The sequence below is a fragment of the Echiichthys vipera genome (assembly GCF_963691815.1).
Source record: "Echiichthys vipera genome assembly, chromosome: 20".
NCBI lineage: Eukaryota > Metazoa > Chordata > Actinopteri > Perciformes > Trachinidae > Echiichthys > Echiichthys vipera.
This window is the reverse complement of record NC_139845.1, coordinates 16850520-16866222: the sequence shown is the minus strand read 5'-3', so window position 1 is coordinate 16866222 and position 15703 is coordinate 16850520. Positions and strand designations below refer to the sequence as shown.

Genomic DNA, 15703 nt, shown 5'->3' with positions numbered 1-15703 from the left:
GACACAGTTGCACGGCTGGACTCAAGTGGACCATTCAGGCCCATAGGGAGTCGCTCAAGCACATGACAGCTCCCACAGACAAGCGGTGTGAACACTTGCTTGTTGGTCTGTTGGGAAACAATTAACAAAAAGCACCCAAAAAAAAAGAAAATATAGAGTATCATGTGATGGGATCACATCAACCGCGACACCAAAGTGGTAAAGTGGTTGGCCAAAGGTTCCTTCAATTGTCAACTCGTTAGAGTCTGTGTAATCTTCAGTCTGACTTTGCCTTCACTCTAACCCGTTTCCAAGGGGAAACCAATAGACCAGACTTGGACTTGAAGTGTTGCAAGCCACTGTTTTGATGACTTGCAATTCAACTTGACAGAAATACTCTTCATGGTTTCAAAGCAGCACTTCTTGTTTTTGTTTCTGATTTTATGTTTTGTTTTTTATTTATTTATTATATATAGTATTATATATCATGTATTATCCCGGATAAGCGGTTGAAGATGGGTGAGAGAAATATTTATTTATTTATTTATATATATTTTTTATTCTTATTTTCACATACATTTTCCCATTTGTGTGTGTGTGTCTGCGTGTGTGTGTGTGTGCGTGTGTGTGCGTGTGCGTGTGTGTGTGTGTGTGTGCATTAATAAGTCCTGTATTGTGTTTCACTGTATTTCCTCCTTTTTTATCTTTGTATTATGTATATGATTATATGGAAGGATCCCCTTGAAAATTAGATGATTCATTTCAAGGGGCTATACTGAATAAATAAATTCTGAAATAAAGACTTGAGACTTCAGTTGGACTTGACAGTTAAAGACTCGTGACTTGAATTGAGACTTGACTCGAATGGGCTTACGCTTATCTGATACAGTCTGCTTCCACACAACTCGACACAATTGATATCACTTAGCAACCCAGAATATCACCAATATCGCTTGTATGCATGAGCAAATATACCAGAAAAAATGTTGTTTACTCTACATGATATACAGGTAATGGCCTACTAATGTAGTCAAAATGAAGGAGAACAATATTTGCATGCAGCAGATTACTTGTTGATGGTAAATCCTTATGAGAGTGAGTCACTGGCCTGCTGGTGATGTTGTTTCATCTATTTGTGATGAAGGCTGGTGCTGTAGAGAGCAAGCTAACTAACCCATATAAAAGGAGCAGCTTATGATGGACTTAGAGAGCTTGTGAATGTTTCATCCTGAAGGCTGTTTGTGATCCGCCTTAATTTTCTGGAACAGTTCAAATTAGCATTTAGATAACAAGTGTATTCAAGTGGTATGGATCTTGGGGCCTCTTGGTGGTTATCCACAGCTAATTAGCTGTTTAAATAGACAGAGCACATCAGCACTGTTGTTAACTAATGATCCAGTAGCCTACTTCGGGTCGTGAAATCCATACTTAAGACGCAATACGCAGTAAAATAAAAATACTATAATTCTACATAAATTCTACTAAATATATTCTGGAAAGCATTAAGGCTAGCCTTTCTTGTGGCGTTTTTTATAATGTGACAATGTTATTTGTTCTCTGCAGCTTTAGTGGTGAGATTTCTGACCAGACGCTTCATCTGGGAGTACGACCCGACACTTGGTAAGTGACCAATTTACTATCACTATTACTATGGCCAATGGTACTACCATTACTTCTGCAATCATCACTGTTACTGTCATCAATACCTTAGCAATAGCCTATGTGAGGTTGTGGCATATTTGGATTATATCCCAGCTAAGGGCCGTTGTTTAGCAAAGCATATCACGGCCTGAAGTGAGCTATTGCTTTTATAAAACGGTTACCAACTATGGCAATTTTAAAGTGATGGGCAGATTCCAATTTAAACTGCTTTATTAACAAAAAACATCCGTAAACTATTGTTCCTACGGCGGTTGCTATGGAATGTACTATCTGATTTAACTTAGCCTAGTTAGCTTAACCGAGCGTAGCCTAGCATTAACATAGCTTGTAGACATTGTGAAGTTTCTAAAGCAACAGCATTTAAGGGCGCACTCACACTGTCCATCCGTACCGTGCCCCGTGCTTTAGGGTATTTGCCCCCCCCTCCCTCTCCCCCCGCGGGCCAGGCCCGTTTGTACTCGCACTACCTGGGCCTAGGTGAATGCTTCTTGCTGTCCATACTTCATCACGCCGTAACACGTAACACGCATTGATCGACGTCATCGCAATGCGTCGCTTTTTTTACAAATCTTTCCATAGACCTCTGAGTTTTTGTGCGTCTTGTCCGACTGTTTATCAATATTTTCATCGACCAAATCTGCAGTAAACACTCCACCTCCGCATCACACCAACGTGAACCTTTCGCCCCATTGTTTTTAATGTCCGCACATGGTCCCTCCTTCTTTTTTCTATGTCCGAACAGCCGCACATAAAATGACGTCAGAACCGCCGTAGGCCTCGTGCTCGTGCTCGTACACGTGCGAACGCTCATGCTCGTACATGTGCAAACGTGCTTTAAGAAAAGCCCACCTCTCCCAAACGGGCCGTGGCCGGCAAGCGCACCGCAGCTAAGCGCGGTACAGTTGCACTCACACTGGTCAAACGAACTAGACTTAGTAGTAACAACAGGGAGCGTTGTTAGAAATAAGGATAACCAATCACTTTATAAATATGTTTTACTCTACAAATGCAAATTGACATTTTTATACCAACATTTTTGTATAGCTTTAATCATGCTGGTCATTATTTATTTCTTTTTAAACATTGGATTCAGCCAGGCTAGCTGTTTTCCCTTGCATCTAGCCTTTAAGCTAAGTTAACCTAATTCCCTGCTAGCCATGGCTTAATATTTAGCATACAGATATGAGAGTGGTATTAATCTCCTCATCTAATTCCTGCCAGGAGAGTGAACCACATGTTTTCTGAAATGTTGAACTATTCCATCATGGAAACAAATACCTATTCACTAAAGACTTTGTTGCTATACCAAAAGGTGGAAAATCAGAATCAGGATGAGAACATCAGTCACACTTTATTGGGTTATGTGATGTATTTTGTATCAAATTAGAGTGCCAGAAAGCAGAGGTCTCTGTTTCAGAATAAAAGTTCCCTAGCATGAAGTTGGGAATAATTCATAATTAATGATTTGGTATAATCCTGTCTAAGTATATATTTTGGGTCTAATACGACATTATATGCTGTAAGCATATTTAAGTGTACGGTGTCTTATTAGGGTATAACTGTGTTTGTTTATTGTATAATAAAGATCACATTATTTATTTGCTTTCAAATTAAGTTATGTACCTCATACTGAACTGTGACCACATTATCACATATACAGAGAAATTAAGTTATAAATGCAGCGAATTAAATTAATTCTGGCTATTTCAAATGAAACAAATTTGGAATCAGGTTCAGTGCAAAAGGTTTTATTCTGCCTTCATTAGAGCAGCACCAACTTGGCCTTTTTATACACTGATGCAGATTGAGCCAATTCAGCTAATTACAGAGCACAATGACATCACATCTCCTCTGTAAGGAGCTTTTCATTTCCTGGCTGTACATGACAGGTCAGAGCCTCAGGATTGCTCACGTGGAGCGCTCTTCAATACCATATCTATTTTTGTGACATAAGGTGCAGTATCTCTGCCTAGCGCAATTACCACACTCTGGGACATTTTTCTCCTCTTTTTTTTATCAAACCCCTCTTCATGTAACGACATGATGATCGCAATCTCATAGCCATTATGCCCTCCGCTTGGTGGTTGAGGTACTTTTAGCTGCTAGTGCACAGAAAAACAGGAATACTTACTTTCCAGGTATTGAATTACTTGTTTTTATTCTGCATAGATGGAATTTTATGGCAGAATATGGGTAGTTGTAAATACTCATCATGAATCATGTTTTATGTTTATCTATTATGTATACTCAAAATATACCACAGTCATTATACCTTAGATAGTTGTTTTTGTAATGTCGAGTATTGGTACTGTGTGAACTAGCTTAATACAACAGGTGTACTTTATTAACTTCAAGTGGTGCACATGGTTTAGTGTTTACATTTTTTTTCTAAAGCAGAAAAAAAGTGAAAACTGTCTCCTTGATTACCACGAAAGTTGGCGTGACAACCAAGAAAGCACAGCTTGAGGTGCAAATTGGGAATAAAAGCACAGTTGGATGGTGTCTGTGACCAATCAGACTGCCGAGCTAAAATTCAGTGAAGTGGCTGACACATTATTAAAACTCTATAATGGGTGTCACTCAAGCTGGGCGCATGTATGCAACACTACTGCCAGAATGTGGGCTGCACCTCATTTGAGTGCTCCTTCCATTGCAGCTCACCATTCATCTCCTTTTATTATCTGCCTATTTTGATCCGGGTCATAAGCAAGCTCAGATGTTCTTTTCTACAATGAGTAATCGCTGGTGTTCCCGGGCCTGCTGGGAAATGTAGTCTTTTCAGTGCAGGGCTAGGCAATCACTTTCTAATCAGAAAGTGAAATACAAATTCTCCCAAATGTTAGGTTCGCAATTACAACTTTATTTTCTTCTTGTGTGTCTCTTTAAAAAGTATACTTTAAAATAAATTTAAAAAAATAAAATTAAAATTTAAAACTATGTTTTCCAAGTGCTTAACTGACAGCAGCCTCTGAAACCAAATTTGCATTTCTGGGGGCTCGTCCAAACACAATTTCAGGCATCAAATGTTCTTTCAGACACCTGTGGGTGACTTTACTTACGCTACGCCAGCAAAGAAGGAAAAAAACGTGGTCATCTGTGTGATTCAGCTTGTTGGTTGCACTCATTTCCAGCATGTATCAACATCCTTTGGCATCATAAATGGTGCAAAAAGACATGAATATGTGCATAAGTAATGATTAAACTTGTGCTAAATCACCTGCTGACTTTGTTACAAGATGATCTCATTCCCTATAGCACTGTGAGAAACAGTAACTTTTAAGAGTGCAGATGGCCACTATACATTCCATTAATGATGTCTGTCTCTACACAACCTAATAGCCTTCGGCACACAGAAATGAACTCTTTTACTTGTACTGAGGTTTGGCATCAAGATCACAACAGTGCTTAATATTGTATCAAATAGTTCAGAGAGAATTTCTGGTACGAAACTTTTGGAAATAAAAGTAGTGTAAAGTATGTCTAAGGGCAAAATGATTTTACAAGCTATATCAACAAGCTGTATTTCGTTTCCAGATATGACACTTTTGAGTTTGACATGACACTTTCTTTCTACCTTCTGCCAAAACAGCCCTAAGGCAGCCAGTGGTTTTGAATTATGGGAAGAATTGCCTGCTGCCAGGAATATTACTGCTTTTGTTTCTCTCAAAGGCTTCTAGATGGGATAGAGGAGCTGCCCCATGTCAGTACATTCAGCAGCAAATACACAGAGGATGGACTTGGTCAGTTTAGGTGCTGTTTTGCAGCTGATAGAGGGGGGACTCCTGAAATAGGCTGTCCCAGGGGTCACTGCGTGAGACTCTGGTTTCTTCTCCTCACAGATGCTCCTCATGCCTCTAGCCAAACAGTTATAGATCCCCACTTCACTTCCACCTCTGGCTCCCTGCGACATGTCATTTACGTCACAGGATGCAATTCTCCCCGGAGAGATGAGCGCACCTGGTACACAGCGGGTTGAACGTGCAGAGACTGGAGCAACAACATGTTCACAATCTGCTATTTTTGAGCATTTCTCAATGAGAATCTGAAAATCTTTTTGACAGCTTTTTAGGATCATCGTTCTTTTAGTTTTTGTACTTATTTGACTACAGCTGTTACCAATCTATCAACTTACTCATATTACATTTGGGAGCACAAACAAGCAATATGATGCCTAAAATTCTATGACCAACAAGTTTTAGTTGCACAGTCATGTTGTATGCGACATGATACGCTAGGGGATGGGCAGTTGCCTCGGAAAAGAAAATGTTGAGAAAACTCAAATTATCAACGCAACATGATGAAATAGATTTTTGAGTCTTTTCAACTTTTGACAAAAGTTCTGCCTGCTTGGATCTTCTGGCTTTGCCTACTTGGATCTTTGTGTTCACCTAATTATAATGTTCCTATAAGGCCAACAATGAATTTTTCACTTCAATGAGGTAAAACCTTGCCTTTATAAAAAAAGGAAAATAAGTAATGCTCAATAAATATTTGAATACATTAATAAATAATCGTGAAACCTAACTGGAAACCTTGTTTATTCATCTTGTGAACCGTCATATGGTTGTGGACAAATGCATTTCTTCAGGCATTTGAACATGCTCTCGAACATAAATTCATGTGGTAACTGAACACCATCTGTAGCTTAGCTATCAAAGCTAGCTAACTTTTGTAACATTAGCTGAACAAATTGAAACATATTTTGGTTGAAATAGTACAGTGCACTTAACTGTTAACATTCCTTGTCTAGTAAAAATGCACTTACCTGCTAACTAATGGGGTCGACTACTCCCAGAATCCCCAACTTGCTTTGCCGCCAACTTTTGCTGCACAGTCGAGTTTCTGTCCTCAAATGTCCGACCACCTCACTCAGATGGCTCCCACGGCTCCGACTGCTCAGACGCAGAAACCTTGGACACGACAGCAACACACATGACCCACAGGGTTTCCATCAAGGAAAAACATCTGCCGAAATTGCAACAGAAAAATCCTTTTTATACTGGTTTGAAAATACTTATTAGGGCAACAATAGAGAGAAGTTTGCTGGCAGACAAGAGGATTGCAAATGGCAAAGCTTTGTTTCTCAGTCAGATTCATTTGAAAACTTTATTGAGATCAACAATTACTAGTTACCATGCTTTCAGTGTGAAGAACTTTTTAAGATGATTTCTTTTGAGCTTTTGCCTTAATGTGATTAGTAGATAGACAGTTAAGGGTAGAGAGGGGATGACGCGTTGGAATCGAACCTGCAGTATATGGGGTTCAGGCTGTACCAGGTGAGCTACCCTGCAACACCAGTGTGAAGCACCATAACACTTTAGTTTAATCATCATTGCTAAACAATTGTGTCCCCATGATATCTTGTTCCTTTATTTAAAAAGTTTAAAATGATGGTAGGAACAGCCTGCAGCAAGAACATACATAAATCTGGTGATTGATTCCATGACTTACTAAGCTTTCTACTATCCTCCCTTCACAAACAAATCATACATCTAGAAATAGAAGGGCAAATGGGACATGAGTCACAAGCTGGAAGCAATTGTATGACTTGATTTACAAAGCTAAAAAGCTTTGAGAACGTGTTGTCTTAAGCCCTCTGGTTGAGATGACGGCAAAATCCATCAGAATCTCTCTCTTTACAAGAAGCGTTTCACTGGCTTCAGTGCACTCTGGGAGGTGTTTACACAGATGGGATTTTTACAAGGGGGTATAACGCCTGTGCTGTTTAAGGTGGAATGAAAGGTCAGAGCCACAGTTCACACCTGGGCCTGTGCCAGGAGAAGGAAACTCTTATCCTGCTTTTTAAACCACCAAGAGGTGAAGCTCAGATCCATTCAGGTCATTGCACGAGTCAGCCTTCATCCATCAACTAGAAAGGTTGAACAACCGGCTGAAAAATGTAAGATAATGATTAAATGGAAAAGGAACCAAGGGAAATGGTAACACAATGTCCTTGTTAAACAATTCAGTCTCTGTCTGAGCTAGGCAGAAGCCAGTGTGTCCATCCTTGTTTTGAACCTTTACAGTCTTGAAAAACAAGGTCCTCCGTGATGTCCACATTTGGTGCAATTTGGCCAAATGGTGGCGCTTTAACACACTTTACATTAGAGCTTGTAACTTTTGAACTGTAAGTCTCAGGAAAAAAAATGTCTTTGTTTATTTCTGGATTCTGTCCGTCCAGACGGATGTACCCATTTGCGTCAAGATCAATTTCAGCAATACAAGCCCAGCAGTCGGCTCTTTTTGAATGGGCTCTGCACTAGTATAGGTCATTTGTTACCCGGTAGGACCCGGAAATCGCATTGAGGTAACCAATCAACACCTGATATCCATTGTGTAATCAAATGAAGCAGTCAAGCAGAGCACTGAAGTCATGCTTGCATTAGCTAATCAGCTATGTGAATGCATCCAGAAAATCTAACAGTATAACTACAATAAATTGTCTGACCAGCAAAGATAAAAGATGTCTACCATGTCAGTCCATCCTGTGGGCCAGTCAGTTTAATAGTATATGCTGGAGTGGAGCAATGAGATGCATCATTCATGAAAATCTGCAGCATAATGTAAATGTTGAAATGTTGAATTATATTCGTCACTTCAGCAGTGATGACTAATTGTTCACACATTTAAAAGTCTACCTACCCTCATAGTAAACTACTCAATCAGGTGTCACTATTGTCAAATTATTCACATTGGATTTGTCTAAAAACCAGATTCACTTTGTTTCTTCTCTATTGTGTCTTACAGAATCAACATATCGTCATCAAGCCAATATTGATGATGAGGTTGTCACCATGGAGATTCTGGACACTGCAGGGCAGGTGAGAAAACGATCCCTGTGTCCCTAATCCATACTCGTGCCGAAACAGAAAGACCAGAGTTCTCTACCACAATCTTTAACTCATCCCAACTGTGCTGTACACTAACAGGACAGGATGGATTATTATAGTTCCAGACTTGGGGGTACTGCTAATGTTGTTAGTGTACTGCAGAATGTATTTTCTAATGCCCTGCTTCCAGAGACATGTAATGGATGTAAATTACAATGATCTTAAGTACAGTTAAAGCTGTGATTTAGTATAGTAATTTAACAAAGTATGGGGTCTTGTGAAATACAGACTTGAAAAACTTTCAAACTTTAAAAGCACTGGATACTATCACTTTCCAATGATGCAACTCATTATCATTTGTCATCATAGATCTAACTAGACAGCTTCCGGTTAGCCTGGCATCGTCAAACTAAATGTGTAAAGCACGAAACCTTTCAGTTCATTTTCAATTTTCAAGGGTCAACGATGAAAAACAAAGGGCCCCTAGCACTTTCATTTTAGTGGACCTACAACCAATCAGAGCAATGAAACACAATTTACAACCAATCAGAGCAATGAAACACGATCTACAACCAATCAGAGCAAAACAACAGGATCTACAACCAGTCAGAACAAAAAAACAAGATCTACAACCAATCAGAGCAATAAAATGAAACCTACAACCAATCAGAGCAATGAAACAGGATCTACAACCAATCAGAGCATTGAAACAGGATCTACAACCAATCAGAGCAATGAAACAGGATCTACAACCAATCAGAGCAACAAAATGAACATGCTGCTAAGCGACACATACAGCACAAGTCGAGTTGGTACTTGGTCTGTTTTGAAGCAGGAGAAAAAATGGCGGTCGGGTCACAAACAGTAGAGCTAGAGTTTCCTCGCCCTGGTAAAATGTACTGGACGGAGAATGCCAGTTACATTCGGGAACTGCATTCAAGCAAGACGCTCCTCTGTCAGTCATAATCTTAAACCTGCCCCAGGTGAGATAAATGGATCTGAATCTGGCCGGCGGGAAATCTGTCTGAATGGGTTGTAACATACTATGTACCTCTATACAGGTTCAAATAATATATATGTATGGGTAACATCAAATAGGTGGTACAGCGCATAGCAGGACAAAAGAACAGAAATACTAAAAGTGCATTACTTTAAAAAGCAAACACTGGTATTGTATGGTTTCCAGCAAAAAGAAAACTAAATACATTTTCTATATAACTGAAATAGTAAATGAATAACTGGAGAGTTGCCATACACTGCAAAACAACCTATCCTTCAAACCATTCAGCTGAGTATTGAATTGTTTCAAGCTGGAATACTCAGGTATCATGTTGCTCCCCTTTCTTTATTTTTCTTTTTTTTTAAACAGAAAACACTTTTGGAAAGACAGTGGTTTGCAAAATTTTAGGAGTGGATATGAGACTGAAAGGCACATTACGATGACCATTTCAAGCAGTCTGGCAGAAGCATTGCAGGGTCCTGGTCATGAGGGAGAGCTTGCGTCAGTCCTCGGGCTGAAGATAAATATGCTGCAGTGCTGCGTAGGTGTTCTGCTGGCGGCTGATTTCCCCTGTGACACTTCAGCCGAGTCATCTCTCTCTCATTATATTGTAGTCTATTTTCATCTGACATTAGGATGAGGTCTAAATGTTTTCCAGACTCGACTGTGTTGGATAGCACGCCTCTCCTGACGCTGATTGTATCAAAGTGTTAGTGTGCTAACTCCATCAGGATTTGTGTAGCTCATAAATTCCAAGTTCAAAAGTCGGTCAGGTATACAAATGTCAAAAAGGGATAAGGTATTTTTTTTCCACCAACAATAAGATCAGGATCTGAACTGGAGGGACTATTTCTACTTCAACATGATCAAATTAGGAGCACATGCCTTAATGTTCCCTGTCCTCAGACGGCTTCAGAATTAAATCTCTGGCTGAAGCAGGTGTGGGAGAGAGCAGACAGAAAGAAAGTCAGGAACTGGAGACAAAAACATGAGATGTGTTACTGTACATATATGATCATGGCTTAAAACTGCCAAGACTGAATAGTTATATATTCAAACACAAAAGTCATGGTGAGAAGTGTGTGAGCTGGCTTCAAATGGTCACCTATGAATATGTTTATTACTTTAGTCCTTGATTTGATCTTATTATTGTTTTTTTGTGTTCGTTGTTTTTATTATATATTCCAAAGATAATGTGACTTCTTTTGAAAAGGTCTGCAGTCACAACATGTCAAGGAATGCTTCTTAATTTTGGGTAATTCACTTTCCTAAAAAACACAAAATCTGAGAGCGCCAAAATGACAAAATCCAGCATCTCAACACTCACTAATTAACACATTTGTTTATACAACAATAAAAACTTTCAGTCAATGTTCAGAGGCAAGAAAGAAAGAAAGAAAGAAAGAAAGAAAGAAAGAAAGAAAGAAAGAAAGAAAGAAAGAAGAAAGCACATAATCCCATAATCCACTTTGATTTTGTACGTATTAAACAAATGAGATATATCATTATTTGGTGAGTTTAGAGGAGCCGGTAGGCAGATTTCATGCCCTGTTGCAGATGTTTCCCTTTGTTTTGGGTCTTGATTATAAGCTAAGCTAAATGTCTACAGCTTCATACTGTATTTAGCATACAGAGATAAGAGCAGTATCAATCTTCTCAATTTAAAGTGTAATTCTGGTGTAAAAAGCATCCCATGGTCTTTTTCTGCATGAATATACATCAAATAAGCCATCGAGACAGTTTTTTCGTTGATCACCTATTAACAGAGAAATCATGGAGAGTCGCTAACAGCCAGACATGGCTAACACTGAGTAGCCGGGCCGGAGCGCTGAACCATCCAAAACAGCTTTTGTTTTTTAGTTCAGTTGAATTCTGGATTTGTTCAAGGAGGAAAGTGTTGAACTGAACCCCATTGCATTCGGTAATGTGTTGTCTTGTTTGTGCTGCCTCTCAATATGGACGTAACTCCAGGTTCTCTAACTACATTGTTGGTGCTTTGTTTATGTGTAGGGATTCTTTTCATGCTACTGCAGAGGTTTGGTGCTTTTTTGCGCAATATAAGTGGTTAAAAAAAGCCGTTTAGCACACTGAGCTGCTTAGTGATAGCCATGTCTGGCTGCTAGCGAATCTCTGGGATTCCCCTCTTAATAGGTGAAAATGAAAAAAACTGTAACGATGGCTTATTTGATGTATATTCAAGCTGAAAAACAGCTACTTTTATGCCAAAATTACACAAACTATTCTTTTGAGAAGCTTTAAAATGGGAGTTTAGAGTTTGTAACATTTTTTTTTCTTCTTCATTGCAGGAGGACATCCAGCAGAAGGAGGGTCACATGCGTTGGGGTGATGGATTTGTAATTGTGTATGACATCACAGACCGGGGTAGTTTTGAGGAGGTTGCGCCGCTCCGAAGTCTCCTAGAGGAGGTGAAGAAGCCGAAAAACGTGCCCCTGGTCCTTGTGGGCAACAAGTCTGACCTGGACCACGTCCGACAGGTTGGCACAGAGGAAGGTGAGCGGCTGGCGGCCGAAATGGCTTGCGCCTTCTACGAATGTTCCGCATGTGCCAACGAAGGTGGCACTGTGGCAGAGGCTTTCCACGAGCTGTGCCGCGAGGTGAGGCGCCGCAAGGCCGTGCAGGGCAAGGCCAGGCGCCGCAGCTCCACCACGCACGTCAAACAAGCCATCAACAAGATGCTGACCAAGATCAGCAGCTAGGGAGATGCCACACTGCTGTCCGAGAAATGTACATTTTTCTCATGTAAATGTTTCAAGCAATTACTGGCTTTGAAATGGACAAAATGTGACTGACTTAATGTGGAATGTGTTCTTTACCCATCCTCTGATCATTTTCCATCAAGGTCTCAAGCGCAGTATCTCTTTCCTCTGGAGGAGATAAATCATGTTGTCACTTCAGCATGGGAGCCTTAACGGCTGATTTCTCGTCCAAACATTTGAGCTCATTTGGATCGAAATAATCCTTGATACTGAGATATGACATGTTTCATCATGATACATTAATGTAGTGAAGTCCTCAGATGTTTTCTTTTATCCTCTCTCTTTACGAATCAATAAAGCCACAAGGCAGTCTGAAAATGATGCATGCAAGCTGTCTTATCTAGCACTAAAAGAACCCAACAATTCATCAATGTTGATTTCCTCTCTGTATCTTGTCTGTAGGAGGATGTTGTGATGTGCTTCGGCCCATATGTGTGTAACTATTCTGTAAGTTGTGATCAGAGAAGTACTATTTTATAAAAGTAGACCCTGTGTCCTTAGGTCACTTTCACGCCTATAGTTCAGTAGACTCGACTTAGTTGGGTTTTCTTTCACGCTGCACTTTTTTTTAAGCGGACCAAACATGCCAAGCGAATAAAACACTAACATCACAAAGGTGAAAGGTAAAATAATGAGAGCAACACCACATTTGTTGTGGTCTTGCGGTTTCTGATTTTGCTTTGGTGTTCTTATCAAATATGTCAGAAGAACGCAACCGTTCAGACAGCGAGTTGTCGAGCTGTTCATTCTTCAAATGCGACGAGTGAGACAGCACGGCCGGACAAGAAGGGCCCTGAAGAGAGGCACAGACTACAGTGTGTTTTACTTGTTACACAGATGACGAGTGAGGTACGGTAATAATAAGATATGGTTGTTGCCGTACATTTTTTTTGGGTTCACTTCCAATGTTTGGTCCAATTTGCTTTGACACCTCAAATGAACCGCACCAGGGTTCGGTTGAGCTTTCAGGCCACCCAAAAACAACCGGACTATCCACGGAAACGAACCAGGGCTACCTTAAAACGGACCAAAGAGCCCAGGTGTGAAAGCGACCTTAGACAAAGAAATAAAGAAAAATTGGTATTGACGAATTGTCAATGCCTGTCCTTCAAACAAACCTTGTAATATCGTCCACTTTGTTCTGTTGACATTAAATGTTCTGCTGTGGACTCCCTGTTTGTCCATCGGGTCTTAACATGCCAATCATGAGAAAACCATTTTTGCTGTTTTCTCTAAACCTTAAGAAGGGAAGCAGTCACCTTCCATCCCAACATGTCACATTCCATGTTCTTCATGGCTGTTTTTTTTAAATACTGTATAGTACAATATGTATATGGTATATCACTTTAAGCAATGCTGTGTCTTACAACAAGTGTACAGAACCCAAATACAGATCTACAGTGGAAGATACTGTAATTGTTGAAATGGAATGTATTTTTTTTGTTTTTTTAAGTATGTGACCTATATGATCAAACGGACCAACTGTAAACACTTGTCATTAAAAAACTGAGATAAATCCCACCGTTTTTCCTCTTAATGAGTCCATATAAGTCAACTGGCTTCCTAAAGCATGTGCCAATATTCATGTCCATGTTTAAAATCTTAAAACAACAAAAATCAAGTACGCAAACAATAAATGGTGACATTAACATATCCTGTCAGCTTGTCCAGTCCTAATCGTTACTCTAAACTTAGTCGTATAAAATAACCTTCAAAGAGGAAATGTCCACTGTCCCTATACATCGTACACTCCAGCATGCAGATTATGAGACAATGGGCCCCTGGGCACACAGACATGTCAAAGCCCCCCTCTGTCACCAAATTATGATAAAAGTTACAGTATTGGTTGAATCTGCATCTAAACTTAAACATTTTGTTCACACTGTAGTTTTTCTAACTTCTCTCCAAAATGTCCCACCACAGCAGAGTCACTGAAATATATACAGTGGAGATCAAAATTAGAGAACAGAGTATTAATTCTTGATTTATTCAAAAATGTTATTCTTTATCATTCAGAATTTGTTAGAATATCACCTGTGGCTGTACCACTGCTGCCCTAGCATGTTTTTTTTTTTTAAATAACCAAGGCACTTCAACAAAAACCTTTATTTTGTGAGAAAAATTAGAGAACGCTTTCAGATCCCTCCCAGTTATTGGTGATATTCTGGCACCTGGTGACAGTTTGCTTAATTGTTTGCCACATCCTATTTATCTGCAGTTCTCCTGGTTACTTTGCAAGATGGCAGCTGCTCTAAGGTGACTGAAACCCTGAGACAGCAGGTTGTCCAGATGACGGCCAAAGTGGATGCCCCTCTCAGCAATTTCAAGAGTATGTGATTCCAAGTCTGTGATTTCAAGATTTATGAAACTTTACAAGGACACAGATTCATTCAAGTCCCTCAAAAAGGGCTGGTCGTCCATGTAGAACAAGTGCACGAGAGGGCAGGATTATGTGAAGACTCAATGGAGTATCAGACGTCATCAAACGTTGTTTAAGACAATTTGGAGTGAAAGCCCACTCTGCAGTGACCAAACCTCTCTTCAGCAGAAAGAATAAAAAGGCTAGACCTGCCTTTGCTGAGGAGCATGTTGTGTAGACAGAGGAGAACTGGTCCAGAGTAACTTCAGTGATGAGAGGACGTTCAGTTTATTTGGGTCTGATGGGAAACATTATGATTGGCGTAGGACTTGGGAAAGACTGAACCCAAAGAATCTCTCTCTTCAGAAACTCTGGGAAATCATCAGAGGCAAAGTAATGTTTAAGAAACCCACTATTCCATCAAATTCTGAACAATAAAAAATAACAATATTTCAGAATAAATCAAGTATTCATAATTTGGTCTCTATTCAACATATTGAGATAACTTTACTCATTGACTGTAACCTACATACGGACTGCACAGCTGTATTTTGTAAGGTCAAAAGTACAACTTAAAGACAACAAAAATCTATATCAATTCAATTTCAATATTGGCAAATAGTCAAAAGGACCAGGAGCAAAAAAACTTAGGCATAACTTCTTCTGATTGAGCTGATGCTTCCTACGTACTATAAGTGTTAAAAAAACAGACAAAAAAAACATGGAGGGTCTCATGTGGCTTAAAACATTTAATAAAATGAAAGACTATGTTTTGGGTCGAGTCCCTCTAATTGCCTGTTTATGCTGTGATTTAAATACAGAAAAAAAATGTATCTGCACCCTCATTCGTGTTGACTATCATTTACATGACGTGTTGAGAAATTACTTAAATCAATAATGTGAACTGAGTTATTTTAAAAAGATGCAGTGAAACAGTATTCTGGCCAAGATGGATTTAAAAAATGACACCTTTCAATTTTTCATTTTAATTTCAGTCTTGAGGGCTGAAATTGAAACCTATCCAATCGAACGTTCTCTTATGTTCCCTTCCAGTAGCCAAAACTCTTACCCACTTCTGACACAGCACTGTATTAAA

At 39.6% G+C, this 15703-nt stretch overlaps 1 protein-coding gene across 3 annotated transcripts in view; it reads left to right on the top strand.

The window, feature by feature from the left end:
* rerg (RAS-like, estrogen-regulated, growth inhibitor) overlaps positions 1-13745 on the top strand; it is a 44598-nt gene extending 30853 nt beyond the window's left edge. For all 3 annotated transcript variants that reach the window (XM_083935622.1, XM_083935621.1, XM_083935623.1), the window contains 3 exons: positions 1543-1599; positions 8389-8462; positions 11778-13745. In XM_083935622.1, the coding sequence (XP_083791748.1) occupies positions 1543-1599; positions 8389-8462; positions 11778-12188 (542 nt within the window). In that variant the 3' untranslated portion in view covers positions 12189-13745. The remainder of the gene's footprint in view (positions 1-1542; positions 1600-8388; positions 8463-11777) is intronic.
* The last annotated feature ends 1958 nt before the right edge of the window (positions 13746-15703 follow it).